This window comes from Eleginops maclovinus, chromosome 24 (genome assembly GCF_036324505.1).
Source record: "Eleginops maclovinus isolate JMC-PN-2008 ecotype Puerto Natales chromosome 24, JC_Emac_rtc_rv5, whole genome shotgun sequence".
In the NCBI taxonomy this organism is placed as follows: domain Eukaryota; kingdom Metazoa; phylum Chordata; class Actinopteri; order Perciformes; family Eleginopidae; genus Eleginops; species Eleginops maclovinus.
Genome location: NC_086372.1, coordinates 2,321,062 through 2,347,228, shown reverse-complemented (window position 1 = coordinate 2,347,228; position 26,167 = coordinate 2,321,062). Strand labels below are relative to the sequence as shown.

At 41.4% G+C, this 26,167-nt stretch overlaps 2 protein-coding genes and 1 long non-coding RNA gene across 6 annotated transcripts in view; 1 reads left to right on the top strand and 2 right to left on the bottom strand.

Annotated features, from left to right (window-relative positions):
* LOC134860790 (uncharacterized) overlaps window positions 1-26,167 on the top strand; it is a 43,855-nt gene that overhangs the window by 516 nt on the left and 17,172 nt on the right. The window contains exons 2-3 of the long non-coding RNA XR_010165316.1: window positions 435-488; window positions 600-676. This is a non-coding gene — a long non-coding RNA (uncharacterized LOC134860790). The remainder of the gene's footprint in view (window positions 1-434; window positions 489-599; window positions 677-26,167) is intronic.
* Window positions 1,450-8,866, bottom strand: ndfip2 (Nedd4 family interacting protein 2). The gene is made up of 8 exons (XM_063877610.1): window positions 8,648-8,866; window positions 4,995-5,211; window positions 4,696-4,826; window positions 4,290-4,377; window positions 3,827-3,951; window positions 3,668-3,734; window positions 3,482-3,589; window positions 1,450-3,397 (listed from the first exon to the last, which is right to left on the bottom strand). Exons 1-7 carry the CDS (start codon window positions 8,672-8,674, stop codon window positions 3,486-3,488), a joined length of 759 nt encoding a protein of 252 aa, XP_063733680.1. The 5' UTR covers window positions 8,675-8,866; the 3' UTR covers window positions 1,450-3,397; window positions 3,482-3,485.
* Window positions 18,652-26,167, bottom strand: part of LOC134860787 (gamma-aminobutyric acid receptor subunit beta-3-like) — a 50,598-nt gene continuing 43,082 nt past the window's right edge. For 2 of the 4 annotated variants that reach the window (XM_063877593.1, XM_063877595.1), the window contains 3 exons: window positions 23,983-24,230; window positions 23,379-23,447; window positions 18,652-22,351 (listed from right to left, as the gene is read on the bottom strand). In XM_063877593.1, coding sequence (XP_063733663.1) covers window positions 21,980-22,351; window positions 23,379-23,447; window positions 23,983-24,230 — 689 coding nt within the window. In that variant the 3' untranslated portion in view covers window positions 18,652-21,979. The remainder of the gene's footprint in view (window positions 22,352-23,378; window positions 23,448-23,982; window positions 24,231-26,167) is intronic. The other 2 variants (XM_063877594.1, XM_063877596.1) reach the window with 1 other exon arrangement.

Genomic DNA, 26,167 nt, shown 5'->3' with positions numbered 1-26,167 from the left:
AGCAGTAATGTTATTTACTGTGCAGTTTAATTTAAACAACACATCCTGTTCTGTCATTGCTCTACATTAGCATAGCTTAAACCTCCGTATGTAAGTCAGTCAGCATCAATTCTGGTATTAAAAGTGTTTGTTTTCTATTCTCATACAACTTGACACAGATCCTAAACTATAGGTCATTTAGTGTTAGCTTAAATGTGTTTAAAATGAATATGAATTCAGTGTAAATATCCTCTTTTGTCATACACACACACACACACACACACACACACACACACACACACACACACACACACACACACACACACACACACACACACACACACACACACACACACACACACACACACACACCACACTACAGAAGGCTTCTTTAAATGTTTGCATTATGATTGAACTTTCCTAGATATCTGATGCCGATTTGTTTTGTGTTTCAGTGAGTATACATCTGCAGCTGGACAGGTGTTCACACCGTGGGAACGAAGGTTCAGGTTTGTCTTTTTATTCATGAACATTATGCACCTTTCCTCTTTCCAATGTTGTTTGAAGTGCACTTGTGTTGGATGTGAAGACAGATGCTTTTTTTTGTCACACACTTGTAGAAATGCAGCTTCAACGGAGGACATCTGGGAAGAATACAGAGCAGCGAGGACCGTCCTCTCTCATCTGAAGCTCTGAGGTAGGACATTTATAATATAATCAGCTGCTGTATGTGATGCTGAAAGCATACAATATATTTAAGCTTTAGGACATTCATTCAGTCTGATCTACACTTCCTCAGAAGATCATTCCTCCTATTGTGGCGTGCAATGCCCTTTATAGTATAATGCATTGTTTGGTTGTGCGGATGTTTAGCCTCTGACTAACTCACAGGAAACTCCAGATCTGTCTGTTTTTTCCTCCAGTCTTTCTCCTTTGTTGTTCTCTTCCTTCATGCATATTTATGGAGCAGCCTCATCACTATTTTCACAAAATATCTGATTACGTTGCTCTTTCTTCGGGTCGTTGCTCTCTGAACCTTGGGAACATAAGGTCTGGATATAAAATACTTTACTTCTTGAAGACAAACAATCATCTACAGCATTATTTCAGCTGAAAAACTATGGAAGAAGTGTGCTGGGTTGCAAGTAAAACTACTCTAGTAGAAGCTGACAAGTGTTTGGCTCCATCTGGTGGATGTGAGGAGTACAAGGCGCAGCGATGGAGCAAACCCAGTGCCCTGCTTGCTTCTGGTCAAGTTTCCTATATACCGTCTACATGATTTCCTTGTAGTTTAACTTTCTCTTTGCCCTTTATAGCACAGTGCTAATGAATGTGATGTACTTGGTTTGATTGTTTGATTATTGATCAGTGATGTGAAGGACAGGGCTGATAAGACCCCAGAAACCTGATGACATAGGTCCTGACAAAATACAGGCTTTAGGCGCAGAAAAAAGAGAATGAAACAGAGAGTTTAACCGGCAGGCATTTGAACTTTATTGGCATTTTTGCAAGAAATCATTTGTCATCCAATTCCAGTTACAATAAATGCATAACACCTGTTTCAGAAGACGTTACAAGGATTATCTTGGACAAAAAATAGTTTTGCTGCCGACTCCTTTTCTCTTCATTTATTTACAAACAAAGAAATGTAGTCAGGGTTAATTCTAATATTAATCCCACTCATTCAGGTGGATGAATCATGCAGCAGAGCTTTGAGTCCTTGATATCGCTGAAAGAGGCTTTAGAGTTCAAAAGAGAGAGGAAAGAAAAGCATTTTAAAAGTTGGCCAATACTTAAGCTGTCACAGTTTAGACGCAACGAAACAAGACACACAATGACAACATTATTGAAAAGTAAAAAGTGCAAAAGGCAAATTATCCATTTGGGATGATTAAGATTTCCAGTTGTAGAACTTGGATGGCTACTTCTCTTTTTTTTGTTTGAGTTTTTCTCTCTAAATCCACCACATCAAGTTAAGCAGATCCACAAATCATACTGTACAGAACGTTCTTCAAAGTGCAAATATTAAGAATTGGCATAAGCTGGTATATACATTTCATTTTTCTGGATGACAAAAAGAATAAAAAAAAGCCTGTTTTTCTTCGTCCAGTCAGGATCCATTTCCTGTCGTAGCCCCAGGCTTCATCGCTGTTGCCCTCTCTGAATGATTTCTCTGCCCAGAAGCAACATGCTAACAGGAATACGCCTTAACTCGCTTCTCGCTCTATGAAAATACATTTGATCTTCTGATCATAAAAGCTAAAATCCTAGTTTCTCTGCTGGAGAACCAGTCACCTTTTAATAGTTTAATTTAAATCATTTATTGGCAAGTGTGCTCAGTTCCCACACTCTGGAGTCCGTCTAAACTACACCTATTTCACGATCACACGACTATTTCAGGTCATAACAAATAACTAAATTGCATACAGCTTTTTATTCCAAAGAGTTTTACTCAAACCATATTTAAAATGTCAATTATTATTATTATGAAGCTGCCTTTCAGCTACTTTCCTTCGATCTGGAAACACTGATTTATCCAAAGAGCCTCCTCTGATGTCCTGCTCTCTCAGTAGCTGTTTTTTGGCAATCAGTGGGGGGCTACATAAGGAGTAAAGGCAGATCTGTTGGGATAAACTGACCCCAGAAAGGTAGTGAGGCAGATGATTTCCATTTTTCTTTGATTCAAGTGAAGAACCTCCTCCTGTAAGTATGTCACAGCTTCACTGCATAGGACAGGTCAGCAAGTCTTTATGAATCTGTCTGTGCATGTATCCAGTAGTTCTTGTAAAGCACAATTGACTGCTAGTGGCTCAAAGCGAGAGTATAAAACATGTCTTATTTCCTTTTCCAGTTAGTTAAAAATACCTTAATTCACCTGATTAGTTTTGAATTAATTCAGTATTCAGTCTTCTGTCATATTCTGTCTGCTCAGGCGCGTCTGAAGTTGTGTCATTGAACCTCCATCTTTGTCTCATTGATGATGTCAAGCTGACGGGGAGATTTGAATATCAAATGCTCAGAGTAGGTTTCTACGTCCTGTGTCTATTTTAAGACTTTAGACACAAGCTGATAACACGGGTGTCTCGTTTGTTTACAGAGGGAACGTTATTGCGTTGTTTCATTGTGCTTTCATTTGATGTTTCTGCAACTTTGAATCTACTGAATGTCATTTTGGGCGATTTTCTGAGCTTTGAATCAAAGGCAAATGAAAAACAGAGCCAGGGAGGAGATCTGATCATCAAAGACTTATTTTACCACGAAGTTCAGGCGTTTTTTATGAGACTGGTAGCACTTTCTCCCTACGTCTTTCCTTCTCTCCTTCCCCGTCTCCTCTCTTCACTGCAAGGCTTCTCGCTTAGGTCATTCGAGGGGTGGGGGTGGGGGTTACATCATAAAGGAATGGTTATAGTGTGGAAACCTGTGAGAAATCAGACAAATACCATTAGGGGGAAGCAGCGATGTTGTGATCTCGTTTTGGTGTTTGGAAGACATTTCACTTCACCTTTTTAGTAGAGGAAGAAGAGGCGTGTTCTGTGAGAGGTGGCCATATTCTCTGACATGTTGCGGACTTTGAGATAGTTAATGAAACCCCTGAAGAACAGCAGGAGGCCTGAGGAGACAGAGAACAGTTTGTTTGAGAGTGGGCAAATTAATGCAAGACTTCAAAATAATATTGCAATATATTTACCGAGCAGCAGGAAGATCCACCAGAGCCAGTATTGCCCGTTAAAGTAGCCGGTGAAGTAGTCCGAGAACTGCACAGAGAGAGATCCTCACTTTCAGTATTTGAAATTCTCACAATTCAATTCAGCACTTATGGAAAAAGAAAGCACAACTGTAAACGTACCCTGACAATAAGAATCCACTTGATGAGGGAGAGCCCGAAGCCGCAGATGGCTCCGTAGCGTCCGGCGATGGTGTTGGTCAGACAGAAGGACAAGCAGAACCCGATCCAGTTGAACAGGAAGGCCACTGCAGGGACAGACAGACAATTAGTCTATATGTTTTACAAAGACAAAAGAGACAGAAATAGCAATGCCAATTCTACAAAAACACTTACAGAATCAATCATTATTTTTTTGTTGCACTGTTTTCTTTTGAAAATGTATGTGTGATTTTCAAAATAAAAGCCTCTGGGATTTATGTAGGGTGAGAATTGCATTAAGAGTTGGAGGCAGATTAGGACTACTTAAAGAAAATGCAAAAACGAGACGATAATCTTCTAAACGTTGGCCTTGTGTGACATTACGCCATGTGTTTAGGTCAGGAACAATCCTTACAAGCATCCCTCAGAAAGCGTAAAGACTTACTGAAAAAGGCCAACATAAAAATTCCATCGTTCCCAACTCGAAGCTGATCGGCATCACTGAAGTCGTCTCTGGGAGGGAATTCATCATCCTGCATTTACAAATATACATTCAGTTAAACACACACTACACAAAGTCACCAGATCAGCCTGAGAGCTGTTTAATTAAGAGGTGTTGGCATCTTGATAATCTTTACATCAAATCTAAAGATGAATGACTCATCTGATACTGGGGGAGTTTTATATGTAGCTTAGCACATAAGAGACGTAATACAAACACAACTTCTACATGTAATGAAGCTAATTACAACCATTTATTTATAAGGTGCAGAATCAGAATCACAAGCTTGCAAAACAAGCAATACAACACAGAAAAGTGACCAGGGGATCCTGCGTGTGATTTCTCTCACCCGTGGCATCACCTCCACAGCAGAGGTAGCCAGCGCGGCCGCTTTGGCCTTCTCCGCTTCGTCATATGTGGGCAGTGAAGTGGCCACGCTGTAGGGCGGAGGCACAGGGAAGTCAGCCCGGTAACTGGTCTCTGTGGGGAAGAACAGAGAGGGAGAAGAGTTGGTTAAAAGGGGAAGAAACAGGATTGCATGCTATGAAGCTATTGTGGTAGCGCTGTCATGGAAATCCACACAGACTCATGAGTCAGGAACTGGGAAATAGAGGAACTAGATAAAACTGAGTGTGTTTCAGTGCATACCAGCAGCTGAAGCGGTGGCTCCCAGGTCGATTGAGGCGTAAGGGGGTGGCGGTGCCTCAGCATCGGCCTCCCCCTGAGTCCTGGATCCCGATGCCTCCCCTGAAGATGGGCCGGCCTGGCTCTGGTCCTGGCTGGACGTGGCAGCCTGGGCGGAGGCAGAAGTGCACGGCTGCGGCTCGCTGGTAGAGGCCTCCGAAGAGTCATCCTCATTGTGCAGCTGTAGGAACAAGTTCAGACGGGGTTAGAGAGTTCGGCACAAGCAGATCAGCTGATCAGTCAGCCCGAAAAAATGAGTAGCTGCTCGAGGCGATGTGTCAAGTTTCTAAAACTGGCATCAATCTGGGATTTCCTGCCCGGCAGAATGGAAGGCTTTTTAGAGAAAAGAACAGCTTTCTATAGAAGACCATGAAATACAGCCATTGTTATTTAAGCCTCGTATTAAGCCAATCATTTAATAGTCTCACTTCTGCTTTCTGAAAGCCGCAATGCATCAGGTAGTTGAGTTACTTATGAGCTTTACACAATCTGTTTTTGTTTGTCAGCGCAAAATGTGGGTCAGGCAGAGCTGATTCTTGTTCCCCTTTTTTGTGTGTGTGTGTGTGTGTGTGTGTGTGTGTGTGTGTGTGTGTGTGTGTGTGTGTGTGTGTGTGTGTGTGTGTGTGTGTTTACATGGGGAACAACTTTGAAAAAACATGCAGTGTGAAACTGGTTGCATTTTCCCAGTAGTTTAGATATGTTCTTTATATCACAGTGCTCAGATGAAGAGGTCTTACTGTCCCTTGTTGGATGGTAGCCTGCAGCCATTTATGTCTTTTTATTTGATCCATTCATCCACTATTTATCACGTGTGTAACAACGACAAGCCACCCTCACTTCATCCAGTTTTTCTTAGTGATACTCCTTACCAGTTTTATGAAAATGAAACCACATTTTATTGTATTTGAGGGCTGAATGTCGTATTTCTATTCTATAATTACCTCTCTATATGGTAGTTTCTACTGGTATTGGCTTGTCCACTATTCCAAGACTTTTCAGATTGCCTAACTATGAGGGATGTAAAACCAGCTCTGTATTTATTAACTGCGAGCTGTATTTATTAACTGCAAATGAAACAATCCTTTTAACCTGGCTAAACACGGGTGGGTTTTATTGTGAAGCTTCCACAGAATTTACAACCCAGGATTTAACAGCCCTTTGGAAGTATGTGGGGAAATGAGAACGATTGGGGCTCATATGTTTGCAGGGCAATAACTTCCCCGTCTGGCCTTTAGCAGAGTGTGTGACACTGTAAGCTAAGAGAGGTGAGACCACACCGGTATGTCGACAGAGGAAGGTCTCTGAGAAAGTGATGCGCTCATGTAATCAGTTAATAAGAGACCCCGTGACAGCCAAGAGGGGGAGTGACAGACACCCGAGCCAAACGCCCTCTGAAATTACAGAAGGGCAAGGAGAAAATGATGGGTGCAGAGAAGCTGGCGGGAAACTGGATGGGCAAAGAGTGGGGGAAATTCCTCCACACCTCACAGTGTGCTGCAACCTAACACTCGATAACAACATTGACCTGAATAAAATATACCCGTTGAAGTTTTTACTCAGCAGTACATACATCTGGTGAATTTGTGGTCCATCCAGTGGGGTTTTACCTTTTAGAATAATGCTAATTATGCATAGACCCCTCCTGCAATCTCAAGGTGGCTGAGCAAGTTCAACTAGTTTAGAGCCGTGTAAAACATTTCTTTGAAGCGAAATTGAAAAAGGAGAAGTAACGGCTGTGTGAGTAGATTTCTACAACACCATGTCCAAGTTAGGATGTAACATTATACAGTTGTTGTGCTTGTGTTGATACAAAACATCACAAGCCTTCAGCTTCTGCTATTTCAGTCGTTTCATTCAGTTTGCAGATCTGGTGTGAGTCACATTCTTGAATTCTAGTTATCGATGGCATACCTCTGTGTATGAAAGGTAGGTTAAGCACTGAAGTATTCTGATTACTTAAGAAGTAATGTAAATATTCTTGTTGTGGTAAAGTAAAATGCAAATGGGGCAACACCCTAACAGCTGACTGATAACTAGTCAGAGCTTAACTATCTACTAACCGTGGTTTAACTGGAATACAGTCTAGTCTTTATTATAAGTGCAGGGGTTACAGTGAATGAGTGGCTGACATCTGGCTGAGAATCAAGGAAAAAGCATGTCACACCCCCGCGCTCAGCCCATTACATAAGATGGTAATAACATAGCCTCCTCATATTTCCAAATATACCCAAAACATGTGGGCCTGCTCAGAGAAGCAATACCACATACTTACAGCATTTAAAAGTGTAATTTAGGGAAGTATAATGCAGCCGAAGGGGAAAATAGGGAGTGGAGGCATAGTTAATTGAAGGCCAGGCTTTCTACAAACCACAACTTCAGATAACTTTTATCAGCGTGGCAGGAATATGTGGAACAGCAGTGTCAAAACAAATCCTTGAGAATCTGCTTGTTTAGAAGCTGATTAATGTCTGAAATGTTGAAATCTGCACTTTGTTCCGGGGTTGAAAAGTTAGAGCACGACGTTGGTTTGCTTTGGCTCGCACTGAATCCTGTGGGGATTATAACCCGCATACCCAGAACCACAGGCATCGGAGCACAAAGCACACTTTATTTTCAAAGTGGCCACCGAAATGTCTCAGGTACTCTTTGTTACTTTGAGTCAGCTCTAAAAACACCACATTGTAAGGGTATTTCTTTCAAACCTTACACCCACATAGCTTTCTTGCTCATATTGATGACACGCATTTTACTGCCACAAGTAATCTCAATTGAGTTCTCAATTAGAATGCAAGCAATAGGTTATAACATAGTCTAATCTATTATAAAAGTGACCTTATTATTATCATTTTTGCTTATATCACATTGTTAAATGTCATTATGGTCATGCCAATAAGGAAATTTGAATTGAATTGTAGCTTTTTAAGCCAACATTATATTCACTATTAGTTGTAGATTGTCATCTTAGCAAAGATTTCTAAGTAAGTGAGTATATCCAAGAGATGGTTTATCACATATTGTGTCAGGACGTTCATTTTCAAGGCCTACAACATTCATTTAACTTTAGATTTGAAAACCAAAATTGGAATTATTAATATGATTATTTCCAAAATATGTCGCTTCTTCAACATTAACCCACTATTTATTGTTTTACTTAATTAAATGTAACAAAAGTTAAAAACAGCCAACACTTTTAACACCTTAATTCCTTGTTTTGTTTTAAATGATTCCTTCTTTTGATCCTTGTTTTTTGGTTCATAAAGCTCTCAGTTTTAATTAATCTAATGAACACTGATGTGATGTGGCTTTTCTCTTCTGATGTATTTGAAAAATGGTTGTTTGTGGTAACAAAACAACAACAACAAAACCAGGTTAATTTCGGCCAGAGAGCTAACGTTAGCCTAGCAAAGGCGGAAGTGCTAACTGTCAGTCAAATCAATCCGAGGCTAAATAAACACCTTAAATACAACAACAATTTAGAACCAAAAGGACACGCTTTACTTTAATATCTGTGTAATATATCTCGTTTAATTTAACATAGTTATACCAAGGCCTTGTTTCCTGTGACAGGCCGAGCTATGATGAATCGGTGTTTTGATTATTTCTCTGCCCAAACTCACCACTTGGTATCGGCTCGCTGGATCCATCCTGACCAGATTCAGCTGGCAAAAAAGCCAGAGGGAAACCTATGAGTTGTTGTCACTCCGAGAAGTGGAGAGACCCCCCCAACAACAAACGTAGAATTAACAGCAGGACCGAGGACAGAAATGGCTGCTATGTACAGTCGCTTTAGAAAAATACCGTTCCTGGTGAAAAGCAACTGTCAAACGTTTCCATTGAATCTAACACTTCCGGTCAGATATTTCAAAATAAAATGTATATACGGAAAATAAAATAATAATACACTAATCATTAATAACCTTTAGTTACAGATTTGGCTTTAACATGTAGCCTGATCAATATATAAATATGTTACTATATGTATCATAGTAAAGATACTCATGCAGAATGGCTGCTTTAACAGCGTTTTAAATGTTATATAATTACTAATTTGTTAACACCTCACTTAGCCAAGCCAATTTGAACTAAACTATACTTTTAGTAAGTAGGATGCATGACATTTTAAAGAAAGTAGGTAATTTAACAGCGATGTATTGATTGATTGTTATAATATCTAGTATTGGATTTATCTTATTCCAACCTTTACATATGCCTTATACGTATTCTATTTGTTGTTAGCCATCAATAAATGAATAATAATCGTAGTAATAATAATAAATATAAAGCCTTAAAACTGAACTTAAGTACAGAGCTTGATGTACTCACTCTTAATCCTCTTCTTATCATTATTTTTTGAAGTGGTCTGCGAAAAGTATTGTGTTTTATTTTGAAGGCCTAGTCCCCCTACTTCCGTTTCTAGTCTGACTCTTTCTAACTCGGTGCGGGGGGAAGTTTACAGAATTCCACGGATTGAGAAAGCCTGATGACGCAAATGCCAACAGGAACAATTAATAGATGAGCCACTAGGTAGAGCCAAAACCCAGTTTATGTCATGGAAATAGCTTCACATGCTTCAGTTTTTCAAACACATCACTAAAAAACACACTTTTTAAAGCAGTTTAGTATTTTGCTTTATGTGTGGGCTTCTAAGGATAGCAGTAGAAATAGCCACGAAGAAGACTATAGCAGAGGGCATTGTTAGACCAATTGAGCTTCTGCATACAATGAGGGTGTGGGATTCTTGAAAGCCTTGATGAGAGTAACTTTTGGCAAGGAATAAATAACACTAGTCTTCTTTAAAAAAGTCAGTAGAGACAGCTGAGTTGAGATATTGCTCCAGAAAATTCAGCATTTGTTTTGCATGAACTTTTCATGCAGCAACGTTTAAGAAGTCAAACACAGGCCTTGTTGCAACACAGGTAGTGTTCTTGCGTACTGTCTTCCACCCTGAGGACCTTACATCAGTAAACCCCCCCCCCCCCCCCTTTTTTTTTAGATCTGTCTTTCTGAACACTGCAAGCAACAAGTTAGAGCACGACGTTGGTTTGCTTTGGCTCGCACTGAATCCTGTGGGGATTATAACCCGCATACCCAGAACCACAGGCATCGGAGCACAAAGCACACTTTATTTTCAAAGTGGCCACCGAAATGTCTCAGGTACTCTTTGTTACTTTGAGTCAGCTCTAAAAACACCACATTGTAAGGGTATTTCTTTCAAACCTTACACCCACATAGCTTTCTTGCTCATATTGATGACACGCATTTTACTGCCACAAGTAATCTCAATTGAGTTCTCAATTAGAATGTAAGCAATAGGTTATAACATAGTCTAATCTATTATAAAAGTGACCTTATTATCATTTTTGCTTATATCACAATGTTAAATGTCATTATGGTCATGCCAATAAAGCTATTTGAATTGAATTGTAGCTTTTTAAGCCAACATTATATTCACTATTAGTTGTAGATTGTCATCTTAGCAAAGATTGCTTGCTGCATGAAAAGTTCATGCAAAACAAATGCTGAATTTTCTGGAGCAATATCTCAATATCATACCTTTTTTTTTAGATCTGTCTTTCTGAATGTGAAACACTGTATACACAAACCGGACCTGACCCCCCTGAGGTCTCTCCTGCAGAGTATAACCCCAAAAGATGTTTTTTGCCCCTTGTTGTGAGCATATTCTAGGGGATTGCACTCTGCAATATTTTGCCAACACTGACAGCTCACTGTCAAAAAGCACAAACACTGAGTCACTTTAGGAGGCAGCTTTGTGTCTTTACCTCCTCCTGAAGTTTACTCTGTCATGTGTTCCTGCCTCTGGGCTAATCCTGGATCAGCATTGCAGTGGATCAGCGCACAATAGGCTCTTGGTACTTTTTATGAATGCAAGTACTGGAGTTTTAAGGATAAAGCACAAAGAGGTTCAGAAACCATTAGGGTTTGACTTTAAAGGGATAGTTCAGAAAGATATATGACCTGCAGGGAGCCCTCGCAGCAGGGCATCATGCAGAATATAATGAATGTAATGCATATGGTATGTTATTTCTCACATTATTCATTTATACCCCCAGTGACTTGCACTGTATTTCTATCAAGCTGCTGACAGCTGCTCCTCTGACACTTAAGATGTGCAATTAGAGATGATTTAAAACCCTGCGAGTGTGATTAGGCGATGTACTGACACTCCTATCAGCACCATCTATCACATACCATTCCTTCCATTTGCCAAAAGCTGAGTAAAGCCACCCTAAACAGGGCGAACAATGAAAACACAGCGAGGTATTGATAAAAGGCTCTTTTTGAATTAAATATTAATCCCATTCGCTAAGAAGGGGATTACTGTAGTACATGTATCAGTTAAGCAGCTCATGCTGAGACAGAGAGGGGAGGAGAGGGTGAAAGAGGTTGGAAGAAAATGTGAAAAACACATTGAAAAAAGGGAAAGGTGAAATAAACGGCACCATTAAGTGTTTTGCCCTTTGCAAGGCGGCAGGCATTAGCAGCAGTAAGGATTAAAGTGCAGTGGTGATGTATGACTCCCTGTCTGCACCTTTTTAAAGCAGCACATCTGCAGGAGAGGGAGGGCGACTGGAAGTCATTTTCCCAGCTGCTGTTAGAAGCCTGTAATGGCACTTTAGCACATCCATCACACACACCTGCAGGAACACACACACAACAATCAGGATGCTGTTACTTGGCAACATCAGTTCAAGGTAAATAGGTGCTGTAAAAAAAGGTGTTATATAAAGAAGCGGTGGGTGTCTGTCAGACGCTGCAGACTCATTCCTATGCTGAGAGCGATGCAGTTTGACTGGAGGAGAGGCTGATGGCAGCGTGTTTTACACGGGGAGACATCTGGTAGAAACGCAGGGACACAAGTAGTGATTTAATTGCCTGTAGCTGCAGTGTGGTTCGAGTCAAAGTTATGTGAGGAAAACTGCATCAGAGGACGGTTTCACAACGTCTCTACAGGATAAAAACAGCTCAAATATGGGGTGGAAAGAGGGGTTTCAAGGAGTAGAAGTGTTGTGTTTTTTTGCAGCTGCACTGAATCTCTGTGGATATTATTGATTGACCACAATTTCTGCCAATTGTCAATCCAAGCCGAACTTAATGGGAAGTCGATTTACTGAAAACACCATTAACTCGTCCCATGACAAAATAAAAAGTCTCCCAGTAAGAGTGCGGGTTAATCGTATTCCTCCCAGTGTAATCAATTCATACATTTTAAATTAATATTTGGAAATGTCTGAATTCTCAGTATAAAAAGTACCAAATGACATTATTACCTCCGGGAAATTCAAATGTGAAAATACATTTGAATTGATGTGATCATGATTTGAATTACGATTGAGTTACAGGTTAAATTTGGGAGCTTTATTGCAGTTTCCCAGGTATATTCTACATCTTCTAAAGCCTCCTTTGTCCTCTGATATACACACTGCAAGCAACTGTTACAACATATTAGAGAAAATAAATAAAGAACCAAAGATCTCCCCCCCCCCCCCCCCCCCACCACTGACAGTCTGTGAAGAAGGCAGTAATTGAAAAGTGTAAATAAGCAGAAACTCTGTCCATGAAAATTGGCCCCTACACGGCACAGACTACAAACACAGAGTAATTAAACGTGTAATTATGGTGTCTGAGGCTCTATCGACACACCGGCTAAATAAAATTCCTTTTAAATAAACCGAAGGTATGAGATACAAGCAGCTGCTAATTAGCAAAAAATGTGAAAACGGAGAGCATTAATCACACGTACACGCCTCCCTGTGTCTGCAGATGAGTGAGTGGGCATGTGAATCTCTGATGGGGGGGGGCCAAGTACTTACAGCGTCCAACAGAGGGCAGAAAACACAAGGTTATTCTTTAAGTTGCTGTTAAAACACATTGAATGAAGCTTATCCTTAATTATTTTTCACCTCCACTTAAGAAACCCACATTTTCTCATGCATTTCGAGGCAAAGTCTTTATTTAGAGTCCAAAATGTGCTCTCAATTAGTCAGACAAACCAAATTCCTGTCAAAAAAGACATAATTTTTGCTATTTCTTAGCTGTCTCTGACCCTATAATGTTTCAAATGAAAGAGACTCCAGTATATTGGATCAGATTCCTGCCGCCACACTGATAAAACGCACTTGTTAACCCTGGTGCAGATATATGGCGACGTTTTAAACAAAGGTACTTTTGTTCTGCGCTCCTGCTCTCCTGGCAGCCACCGCTCACTTTGTTCTGAACATAATGAGCCCAGGGAATAGAAGCGCTGTCGTGTACGTGGGTTTGAGTGTGTGTTTGAGTGTGTGTTTGAGTGTGTGTTTGTGTGTGTGTGTGGGGAGAACAAATGGTAGGACAGGCTGATCATTTCTGAACACATTAATGGAAATGTGCAGGCCAAAAAATGGCGATGTAACAAGTGATTTCATCCTGCATTCTGTCTTAAAATCCCCAAAAAAGTGAATCAAGAAACTGTAGAGTCGAGGGATTTAAATGACTCCAACGCGTCTGGCCTCTTTTTATGAAACGGTCATTTTCGTGGAAGTTTGTTTAATGACTGGGTGCAAGTAGAGGAAAATCAAGATGTTGGAAAGTGAGCTTATTACATTTAATGTCGGAGAGCTTCAGTGAGAATATTTAGTGGTTTTAAATTAATTTTCCTAACTTATCATGACTTTTTGAAACCTACTGCTACACCTACTTAATGTATACACCAGGAAGCAACCTGGATTAAGTTAAGGGTTCATTTACACAATAAGGTCGGTCAGAATTCACATTTCTACTCGTCTACTTGACCAACAATTGCAGTACATTTGAAACACGTGGCACTTTGCACCATTATCGATGAACGTGAGACTTTTCAGTTTCGAAAGGATGCATATCGGGGTGATGTATAACCACACCTGTTTTCCTTTAATCTGGCTGATGAGAGCTCTTCTCAGGAGTGTGTGTATATTAAGGTGATTGACACCTTGCTGATGTCTCTTATTGGTTTTGTGGCAGCTGTCAGGGCGGGACTAATTACACCCTTGTCATTCTTAATGGTAGATGAAGACCTTCGTTTTGAGTAGACACACGGAAATAGTCCAATATGCTATAATTGGAAATATACTGATTTGATTGGCCCACTGACTGATGGTACCCAGAGTATTGCCTCCCTGTCAATAACACTTTACCAATTTACACATCTAATTTCCACCGGATGATGTCGTCAGTTAAATCAAATAGCCTGACACCACTGTATCCTCCGAAGGGATGAAGACAGCTGAACAACCTCTGATGCAATCCTGTTGTACGTCTCTTTAAAGGCTTCATCCAGTTTGACCGGGTAAATCAGTGGTCAGTATTCCCTTTAATCTTCCTCCAAAGAGCCTGTTTTTCTTAGTATTTGTTGCAGTGAGCAGATGTGACTTAAGATATGAGTGCCTTGTTTCTGGGTCATACATAATGGGACATGGTATTCTCTGTAGTATCGAACTCTTGGGGAATAGTCCTCTTAAATGTTTAATGATTCAGGGATGCTCAAGAAAAAGTTTATCGTCGAGGGACTCGGGAGGTTTCATCGTAGAGGAAGGATGAGCCATCAAAATATTGTCTGGTACGGAACGCCCAGCTGATGCCAGGAAGAGTGTGTTACAAAATAAGACAGCGCTTCTAATGAGAGAGGGAATAATGAGCGTTGATGACGGAGAGCGAGACAGAGCACTGTACAGGGAGAAGTAGGCTAATACACTGCTGTTGTGTATCACTGGGTTCATGCAACAGAGAGGCATCATCAAAAAGCACGTCGAAGAGTCAATGTATTCCCCCTAGTCTCCGAGACATTCTTTTGATGCTGAAACACACTTTCTTTCTCTCTCCATCCTCCCATTCTCCCTCCTACTCTCTCCCACGCTCCCTCCATCGCTCGCCATGCTGCTGATGAATTAAAAGAAAGTATGTCAGTTGGCAGGCAGCGAGGGGAGAAAGAAAGAAGACATCAGAAAGAATTCATTCAGTGAGTTTCTCCACAAGAAAACACGGGCTGAATCCTCAGCGCCTCGTGAGTTTTCGGGGCGCAAAGGCAGGGTTTTTTTATGGGTCAGCCATCGGGGTTGGGAATCCACCTCTGACTGTCCACTCAGCAGAACAAAATCACAACAAAACACGGGACAAATGTAATCTCTTCATATTCCCATCCTAACAACTTTGCCCTGGTGTCCATGGGGTGCCTTGTTCTTTTAGAAAAGCATCACTAAACACATCCACTGTCGAGCTGTTAGAGCTGCTGTTGCTATGCGACTGTGGAGGGCTGTTTTGAGGAGCAGCGCCTTGCTAAAAGTTGAAATGTTTTTTATCTCGCAGCTATTGATGATGTGAGTGTGAGAAACGGAGAGAAGAAGAAGTGTTGTGAAGTAGGTTAAGGTTCCCGGCATGAATGCAGACAGATTATGAAACTTTCTGAAATTAAAAGTTGCTCCAAAACTTTAACAAAGGTCTATTTTAAACACTGACTCAGTAACGTTTGGTTCAGCAGAAGCAGGTGTTAACTACAGGACAATGATAGATGCTTAAACATTATTAAGTCGTGGCATAAATCCAGTTTCTACCACAGCAAAGTGAGCTAACGTTAGACACCATAAACGTATATCAAAGGTTCCATTTCTACGACTCTTAAAAGCCATTTTCCTTGAGTCCTAGGACCTCGCATAATCAAAGTCATTTTTGTGATGTTGTTGACCCCCTGATTGGGTATCAACTTATTACATTTCTTAGTTTGTGACAGTGCTATATATATATTTGAGCATGCTAACGTGATTAACAAAGCGGGGGAACATGGTAACATGACATCCAACCTTTAGCTAAGATCCACACACGTGCAGGCTCAAAAAGTCTCCAGCACGCTGACGGCTCTCGGCCTTGTTTACCCTCTGTTTATAATATATGTGGGAAGAATATTTCATAGAATAAACATATCTTGGTCCTGCATTTCTCTTTGTTGTATTATAATATTAGCTTGTGTTGCGACCCCCGTTTCCCCGTCGGAGCGATACTACTTCTAATCACAAGAAACAAAGAAATAACAATAATTAAATATTCATATTCTTTCCGCTGCACTTTTATGAAAGCAATAAGTCATTTGAGCTTCAGAGCAGCTCATGCCTAACAATGCCTCTTACTCCCCCCCCCCCCCTTCCATTAAAGCCTTTTGAGGCTTATTGCCTGAAAATGAAGAACCATGATCCGTGTCTAGTTTTGACAATATTCATCACCCTTAATATCTGCGCACCATCATAATTCTTTGAGCAATTATTCAGATCCAGATCCTTTGCTCTGCCAGAAAAGGATGTCAAGCCCAGAGGCTATGCCCTTTCATCTGTCTAGTTATCCCATGCAATATTTTTTTAACCAATGTGTGAACAGCTTGTTCCTTTTTAAAGCTTTAGGATCCAGACCGAGTCGATGAGATCAAAATGAGTGATGCTGCTCGTAAAAAAATAATGTTGTCTTTAGTGCCGATAACCTTTGGTTGACTTTAGCTTTACGGCCCCCTCCGGACTGGTTTTTATTAGAGACCTGGCACCTTGTTTACCCGAGGTCATCTGTCAATATCTCAGTCAGCGTCTCCTCCTGAGAAACAGACAGGACTGTGAGCCTTGATATTTACTGAACTCCATTATTCATTATACACCTGTGTGCATGTTCTCTAATCAGGTCTGACGGAGGGTTTTCCAACACCGCCACAGAACCTGACAAAGTTGAAGAGAAGTCTGAGTGCGCTGTACTTTTTCTTCCCCCTCTCTCCAAAACTGAGTGTGGAGATGATCTGGGGACCTGGTGTGCTAGAAAACAGTTTGACAGCTGAAGAAGTAAGATCTGCACTTTGGTTTCTTTGCATTTGATGTAGCAGAGGCAAGCTGCTCAGGTTGCTGGATAAACACACACAGACCGAACATGCTATTTTAAAGACCATCCTACAAACCCATCACTCAGGACCGATTATCCAATGATCGGCCTTGTGATTGGCTTGGCCTCATTATAGCATATTAGAAGTGCCATAATGGTGGCATGGTCTATATGTGTGCCTGTCCTAAAGACAAAATATGTGCCTTGTTATCAACAACAAACTGCTGAACGATGATATTCTGTAATGATTAGTTTAATGATGAACTGCGCAGTGTTCCTCGGGGTAAGAACCGCCTCTACATTATAAAGGAAAGAGATTAGAAATCTTTCACGCGTGCCCCAAGGGACTCATATACTGGGAAGCAAAGCTCAGCATTTTCTTAAAGTCATTATGCATATTAAATAGTGCTATATGGCCGATAATAAGTCCTCTACCTGACACAAGTATTTCTCAAAAACTGACGAATTGTGAAGTGGCTTTCCAGCTCCAGCAAATACTTTATTATTTTTTAACCCACATCATGCGTCTTAGATTCATGCTAACTGTGGCTAAGTCTGTGGCCTTTTTAAAGGGTTGCTCTTAAGTAATATCCCAACCTCAAAAAACCCTGGATTATGTCCTACATCTCCAAAGCCATAATATTCCTTTAGTAAATGTTTTTCTGCATTGTTTTTGTTGACTGTTCTTGTACATTCAGTGGCGTTACGTAAGATCGGAGCTTCAAAGGCTGCAGAATGTCTCCACATCACCTTTTAATTAAGATTTATGTTCGCCGCACTTCACTTTACTCACTTTAAGCTTTAACCCTTTACACACCTTCATGCTACTCGTTAGCCTTAAAAAACCTCAGCTCACTTCCTGGCAGTGCTGACATTGCACCATTTTATCGTTGGGTCCCTGTGCTCTGTTTTGGGCTCCTTTTGTTTGTAATTTGTCCTGAAATGTAAACTCATTGTGACCCAGAGTAACGTAAATCCCACCGCAGTTGTTTCCAGTTGAACGTCTTTACGAATGGTCCCATGGAGACCATTTGACTCACCCTTAATGAATTGCATTGCTTGGATTACATACGTTCACCCAGCTGGTGCTCAGTTAATTAAATGCAATGTATTATTTACAGTAACTAGTTAACCCCGTATGTGGAGATACACGGCATCTGCCGGGCTGGCTAGATTTTATCATTATGGGCAAATGTATTTAGTTTGCTAAGCGTCCTGCAAGAATTGAGGTGGATTAAAGACCACCACCCAAATGACATTACAACACGTTATTGTGTTGCTCCTGCTCTGTGTAGACGTGCTGTTGTGTGTTGATGATCTCAGAAATAGTTCTGTGTGGGTCCCTTTGGGTAGCTCTGACCTCCTTCTAATGGCCTCATTATATTCATTAGCTTTAAAGCAGGAAACCGTGTGTAGGTTCACATTACACTGCTGTAGCTGCTATCATTCACAGGGGTGCTGACAATCTCTAAAGAGGCTATAAACGAGGAGAAGAGATGTGAAAATTAAAGTTTAACAGTCATTTTTTGCAGGATAGTACTGCTCTGGAGACTGACGTAAGATGCTTATGCTTGAGCTGATCTTGTTATAACTTCATATTAACTGAGAAAAGAGCAAAACTGTCTCAAAGTTTCATATCACCACTCAGTCTCTAAGCGACTTAAACACCTTGTGGCACTTGAGTAGGACGAATAACACGATGCTGAATAATAACCTCCGACGACACGCTGTCTTTTCTTTTCCAATCTTTATTTATCCGGGGAACTAATGTACTCGTATTCACCAACACTCTGGCACACACTCAGAAAGTTCACTTCATACACAAAAGATGTCCAACTGGGAGTCGAGTGAAAGGTCTTCAACTGTCCCTGTGTCGTTGCACTGAAACAGAAAGGGTTCACGTGCCTTGCTCAAGGGCACCCGAAGAGTTGGGGAATGTACACGCAACATTTGATCAAAATATGTTGGAAATGGCTGTTTGATCTTGCACTAGTTTGCAGATTATTTACAGTGTCATGCATGCTCGCAATACCAAATACACAGGAACAATGTATATAATTTATTTGATGGTTTAACATGATAATCTATTGAAAAAGGAAGAGAAACATACAGAGATATACAGTAGAAATCTAAGCCTAAATACATTTTGTGGCAGCACAGAACATTTCACATTCCAATATGGGACCAAGGCCATACAACACCTGAAGCCTTTGATGACTCTTTTTTTTGTTGCTTTTTTAAACGTTTTTATTGTAGGCTCACATGGCATTTATATTTCTAAAATGAGCGAGTGGCAGCTCTCATGAGTGAGTTTTTTTTATTTAAAGTCACGAATTGTCGTTGCATGCATGATAAACAAGTATCAAGAGTTACCGTCTTGTCCTCTCTTCACCTGCACCGCGGTGTAATTCAAATAATGACTGGTACAATGACCAGCTGCAGAAAGTTGACCCTAAAGTAAGTGTTTCAATCAACCAGTAAAGCCAGGAAGTAAAACCGTCGTTTTCTAGCTTCAGTTATCCAGAAATCTGTATTATTATATCGTATTTACACAGCACTGAAGCTGAACTGTTGTGAGATTTAATTCTTCCTCGCTTGGCTTTTGGGACAATGCCGTAACAAGCGTGAATGCATGAGACCGCGAAACATTGCTTGTGCTTAAGTCAGACATCCTCTTTTGCTCTGTGTTCAGACAGAACGGAAAAATTGCAAGCATCCCGAAGTTTTAAAAACCCACAGAGACGAGAGGGAAGTAACAGAAAGATCGTCCATTTCTAGCTAACGATACATTGGCGGTAAATAAACACAAATTTGTAGGTGAACACTCGCTTAAAATGTCTTCTGAACACACCTTTCGAGATGTTTTGGCTTGTAATATATGATATTTTTTATCTCATATGGAGCTTTTTCTTTCTTGGACCCACGTCCTTTGTGCACTGCGCCCCGTCTACACAGTAGAAAACAGGGCAGTGACCGGCGATAAACTCGGGGTCACTTGAATGTGGAGTCAACTGGAGCCCTAATTAATCAGGGTTGAGGTCAATCCTGTTTCCAGAAAGAAAATTGCATTTGTGCAGCAACAATCCGAGTACAATACATTCAGTTCTAAGTCATATATCAATCAGTCTGTACACATACAACTTTACAATTCTTCTGATAAATTGTTCCCATCGCTGAACTTATCAAGTAGGAATGTTTTCACGTGTGTCTCATACACTGTGTGTCATGTAGCTATGACAAATTTACATCATCGTCCGTGAGTTGTAACTGGTTGATTGGTCTGTGACCTTAGGTGGAATGGCACCCAGTTTATCAAAGGAGTGGGACAGGAGAGCTATTTTTATCCACAAAACTATTACACGTTGACATTTGTCCACAGTCGAGCAAGCAGCACAGAAAGTAAATGGTCTACCCACGCCCTTCCTATCTCAAGCTCTCCTTATCCATTCCCCATCTCTCTCTCACACACACATGCACATGCACACACTCTTTAAAAACGCCATCCCTCCCCTCTTTTTTTCTACGACACTCGTAGGAATGGGCGTGTTACATTCTGATGGAGAAATGACGACCATGGCTCATTATCCTCTCCCTGAAGAATGGACCTGATACATTCAGCGCTAGTATGTGCTTATTAGTCGACAGGCCGGTTATCGTCGTCCGTCTGCGAATCAATGAAATCCATATGCTGTATAACGGAGCGTACAGTAACTCTGAAATGTACGCACAGTGTCTGTAGAGGACTTGCTTGAGAAGATATTCAGAGTGCCCCACAAAAACTAAGTGATGCTTGAAACTGACCTGTTGGTGAATTTGTTTTTTGTCTTTTGTTTTTCATGTCCTGACGGTTTAAAAGCCAGAACGACAATCACAAAATGCTCGTATCATTTTCAATTCAGGGTCGTACACACAGTATATATACATTCATGTATATACACAATTATGTACTTATTTACAAAAACTTGGGGTCATTCCTCCACTCAATCACCACAACAGTGTTGAGCACAAAATAACTAAAACACGGGATAGGATAATCAATTGAATACCTGAAGACACAGAGTACAAAAATATCATAATATTTCATGGGTTGAGGAACCGTGTCGCCCAAAAGGCCCTTGGCAGTTGTTGTAAATTAAAGAGGAAGTTTCTAAATTTGAGTGCAATTCTGTCACGCTATCACTTGAAGCGCTGTTGCTCGAAGGTAACAGTGAAAAAATGGCAGTTTTATTCTTATTTGTGCTTTTGTTCTTTTATCAAATTACCAAAAATGTTATTTCAGTGACACTTTGTCCGTGACAAGATGTCAAATAGCAAAAGATTCAGAACCTGAGTCACAGTCATCCTGAACGGAGGAGAAAACCCTCGACTTTAACTTATTGTGTTTGGGTAAAGGTTTACCAGATCATTGCATGACATAGTTAATAGCAAGTATACTGTATATTATCAACGCTATAAACAAATACAAATCAACACAGTCTTCTGTAAAGTTGTGACATAATCCAAGGCAAAAAAGGAGTCGTTATGTTCCCACTATGGTTGATCATTACATGCATTAATAGTGCATAGGGTACCAGTCAAACATACATTAGTTTGTTTAATGGACTTTTAGGAATTGCCTGCATTTATCTGACCACCTGTGTAGTATAAAGTATTCTTAATTATGTCTTTGATTAGAAAAATCCTTTTGTTAACTGATATTGGGTTAGTATTTTTTTGCAAATACTGTAATATGTATTGAATTGCTGGCTTTGTATCTCTCTATTTACACATTACTGAGAGAGCAAATGTTGGGAGATGACTGTCACAAGTCCCAATTACAGTACATACTTTAGAAAATAAAAAGACGATGGTACTAAGGATTCAAAGACTGCAAATATAAAAACAATTTTGACAAGAACTTGGTCCAAAACTCAGTTGTGTTTCTCAGTCAGTTTTTCTTTTTGTCCTGTGTTGCAGTCTTTACCTCGACAGATGCCATCATGTATAAAAGCAACAGAAAAAAGGAAGAAAAACAAAATGAAAATAAAAATCAAACAAACAACAACAAACATATCAACAAAACAGTCCAATCAGACATAGTAGAGCCAGTAGATGAGGTTGAACAGTGAGAAAACGGAGGGGAAGATGATCCGTGACCAGCGGTCGATGGCGTTCACATCCGTCAGGTCGGGGATTTTGATTTTGAGCTGCGAGGACCGCCTGCGCAGACGGCTGCGTTTAATCTGGGCGGCGCGGTCCAGGGAGTGTCGGCTGGCGGAGCGCGGGCCGATCCCGCCGCTCTGCTTGCGGTACTGGATGTGCGATGAGGCTTGGCTGTCCAACTGCACCATAGACTGAGAGTTTCTAATGTCCGCCAAGCTGGTGGTGATCTCGCCGCCCGCCACCTCGTTATGGATCTCCAGGGTGGTGAGCAGGATGTTCCCGTGGCCGTGAGCTTCCGCCTGAATGGATAAAGAAATTAGAAAAACTAATCAACGACATTATGTGCAAATAAATGGAACAGCTAGAGAGGACTCCACCTGAAGTGATAAGGCACTCTCCCTCGGTGCACAGTGTGTTCGAGACCATGAAATATGTATGTCATCATGGAAGGATTACTGAGTGGGCCTACCGGGCACAGACCTAGGAGTCTAGTCTCTAATACCAACCACAAAGAGGAACACAGAGACTCAAACCATCTATACATAGGCGCAATCTAGAAACACACACAGAAAGACTACAATACAAAAAGGCACAAAAAGACACAAACATCTACAGAAAAAAGAGGTGCAAATCATTAAAGACAACGAGAAGCAAAACTACAATTTGTGCCTGTGCCCGGGGCCCATCGTCTCAAAGTCCTTCCATGGCTTTTTCTAAAGATCCTCATTGCAGTGCTTTGCCCTCACTCCTGACTTGACAGGTGTGATCTTCGGTGTCAACCTGAGGACATTTCTCCCCGTCGCACGTGAGGAATCGCTTTCCCCGGACATATAAGCCCACACCATCACGTTCAACAATTCAATCAAACACAGAGGACACACATCCGACTCCATGCCTATGATGTGTGAACCACGAAACAGCAATCATTCATGCAATTTAGCTGTAAAAAGTCCCACATGTCACTTTTTAAACCACATCCTGACATGCGCAACGTCTCTGTACTGTATAGAAGCTGTGTGAGAAATGTGGCTCTAATGACGTATGAAAGCATGCATTCAGGATGACCCCTGGAAGGAGAAACACGGTCATATCTGAAACACCAAGTTCACAGTGCAATCAAGCAAGAGCGTCGTTCCAATGTGCGAAAAACTGCAATGAAGAAGTCGAAATGGACACTCCTGAGATTATGGCAATGTCATGGGGATGTCTGTTGTTGCTTGACTCATTCCATGGATGGCGAAATAAAAAAAAAAACATCCATGTCAGCTGATGGCAATGGCAGAGTTGACTCGAGGATTTTGAGTCTCACTGAACGAAGCAACTCACCGAGCGTGAGTGGCGAAGACCTTTAATCTGATTGGACCGCTTTAGGGACGCGGTCCTACTACCTGCCTCCTGAGGAGATGGAAATATTCAGCCACATGTGGGGAACAAATACCTGAAAAGTGTTTTTTAATCCAACATGTTGTGGTTTGTCGGGGATACAGAAGCCTCTCATAATGTCATACAGTGCAATCAAGGCTCAAGGCTGCTGGAAGGAAGACAAATTGATTTAAGGGTTCATGAAGACCGTCCCCTCTACTGGGTTTCGCTGCAGCGTTTTCTGTGGAATTAACCAATTATTTAAACCACTCACTGAATGAATTAGTTATACTACACTTTCATCTTGTGTACATTTAAATTATAACCTGAAAAACTACAAAAGGGTTAGAAATATAGAGTCAAAGATCATCGGTATACAGGGACACTTTATGCTCCTTGCTTGTTGGTTGGATTCCTCTGGCTCTGTTGTCTGTCTTTGTTTAATTGCTGATGGTTAAATACAATTGCAAACAGTAGGAGAAACCACTAGTACTACTGGGAGTGAGAGAAATGTTATCTATCCTTAAATTATCGTGTCACAAACATCCAATCTCACATCCCAACTCACCCTCGCAGCGTCGTACTTAGCCGCCTTCTCGTTGTTAGCCTTCTCCGCCTTCTCTGCTAGCTTTTTTTGCATCTGGGGACCCCTCCCGAAGAAGATGTAGTTGACGAAGGCGTACTCCAGCAGGGCCAGGAAGACCATGACGAAGCAGCCCATCAGGTACATGTCGATGGCCTTGACGTACGGGATCTTGGGCAGAGTCTCTCTCAAGTGGGTGTTGATGGTGGTCATGGTCAGCACCGTGGTGATCCCTAAGAAAAGGGACAAAGATATAATATCAAAGCCTCCTTTTTAATAGTAGAAAAAATGCTGATTTGGAACAAGCTATTGCATCCCCTGCACCGTCAATTCTACCTGTTCATTAATCAACTTCATTTCAAGGATATGTTTTCCTTCACGGTTTTCTCTTGGCAATCGATCTTGGATGGTAAATGTGATGCTTAATTATTATAACCCTGTTATAACTACAAGCCTGATGAGCCCCTCACCGCTCTTAGCAGCTGCTTCTGTCTCATCCGTAACCCTTAAGGTTACGTCAAAGGAAAACTCCAACACATATCTTGGGTGTTACTATAGAAACAGGCTTATTTTTTTTTATAGGAAATGGGATTGCTCTGTGGCTATTTCCTCTAGCTAGTTAAGAGCAAGCTGGCGGTGTATGAGATTGCCTTGCTTGAGCACTCGTGTGAAACAATTTCCTGATCTCTTTCATGTTTTATCTGATTTTACTTGCATGAACACACATACAGTGGTCGTGCATAACCTCTGCCTCCTTAAAATTCAAAGGTCTGCTACTGCCCTTCAGTCATCAGGCAGAAATAACTCATTAGAATAGTGCTGCATGTTTCCAGCCTCCAGCTCTGAGTAACCTTAACCAAAAGGGATCCGGAGGGGCGTGGTGGTCTGCCAGTAAAGGCACCTTCACACCTTTTTATGCTTCAGCATGACGGAGAGAGAGGGGCACTAAGTGGCACTCATAACATGTATGACACATATATGAGGGGACATTTGAATTGGACTAGAAAAGGACTGATGCATTTCTATAGTGGACAATGCATTTTGACTAAGCAAAACACAGATGAAGGGCTGCAAATGCAACAAAGAAAACACAATTAAATACCGAAAACAATTCACAGTGTCCAGTGCAATTTTGCCGCATGTTTCTGCATTGATGTGTGATGCTGCACTACTGCTATATGCAATATATCTTCTAGTGCCACTATACATTTAACAAGTCGCCTGTAAACACACGCCTCACTCTTATTCATGCAAACCCTGACCTCCATAACAATACATACCACATTATAGATATGTGGCAGATATATCTCTACTGCTGCATCTCAGCATGCAGGAAACCAATAGAGCCTATCAGTGGCCGGGCCGCTCGTACAACACACGCGGACAAGGCATTTGTACTGTAGTGTGTGTGTGTGTGTGTGTGTGTGTGTGTGTGTGTGTGTGTGTGTCATAAAGTACAGTGAGGAGACAAGGAACAGTCAGGGGGTGCGAGGAGGGAGCGGGATAGCTAAGGTCAATCTAGCCCTTAGTGTGATTTATTGGAACATTTCAAGGCTGTGTGTGTGTGTGTGTGTGTGTGTGTTTTGTCAGCGACTGTGTGAAAGGTGTGTGTGTGTGTGTGTGTGAATGAGTTTGCCTGTATGAGCACATGCTCCGTGTCGCTGCCCCCATTGGATGGTGCAATCTTTCGTTTTTTTTTTTGCTCAACGACAGCCTTGTTCTTTATAGGTGTTCTCTCAGCTGCGCCATTACTCTCCGTCCTTCACTCCCTCCCTCCCTCCCTCCCTCTCTCCCTGCCTCCCTCCCTCCCATCCTCTCTCCCTCTTTTCTGGTCCCTCGGTCCGGACAATTTAATCAAGGGGTCCACGGGCCTCCCTCCTTTTTCATCACGCTGCTACACTCTCTGGGGAGGAATATAGTTTTATAGGGTCCCTCTCACTCTCTGTCTTCCTCTCATTCTCTCGCCGCCTCCCCTGTCTATTCCCATTGTTATCCACTATCTCTCCCTCCGCCTCAATCTCACCTCCTCTCCCTCTTCATTTATCCTGTACACGCCAGATCTCGCCATCATTTAATGGTGGTCTCCCTCTTTCCGTTCCCTTCCCCCCATTTTCTCTCGTAGTTTATCCCCCTTTTTCACCTGAACAGCTGGAACAAAGGAACACGGCTA

Bases quoted from the DNA above. Each gene is read 5' to 3' on its own strand.
- ndfip2 (XM_063877610.1), bottom strand. From the start codon at position 8,674: ATGGATCCAGCGAGCCGATACCAAGTG. The intron at 5,212-8,647 runs GTGAGTTTGGGC...TTGTTCCTACAG, and splicing joins CAGCGAGCCGATACCAAGTG to CTGCACAATGAGGATGACTC. The intron at 4,378-4,695 runs GTGAGAGAAATC...TTGTAAATGCAG, and splicing joins CTGTGGAGGTGATGCCACGG to GATGATGAATTCCCTCCCAG.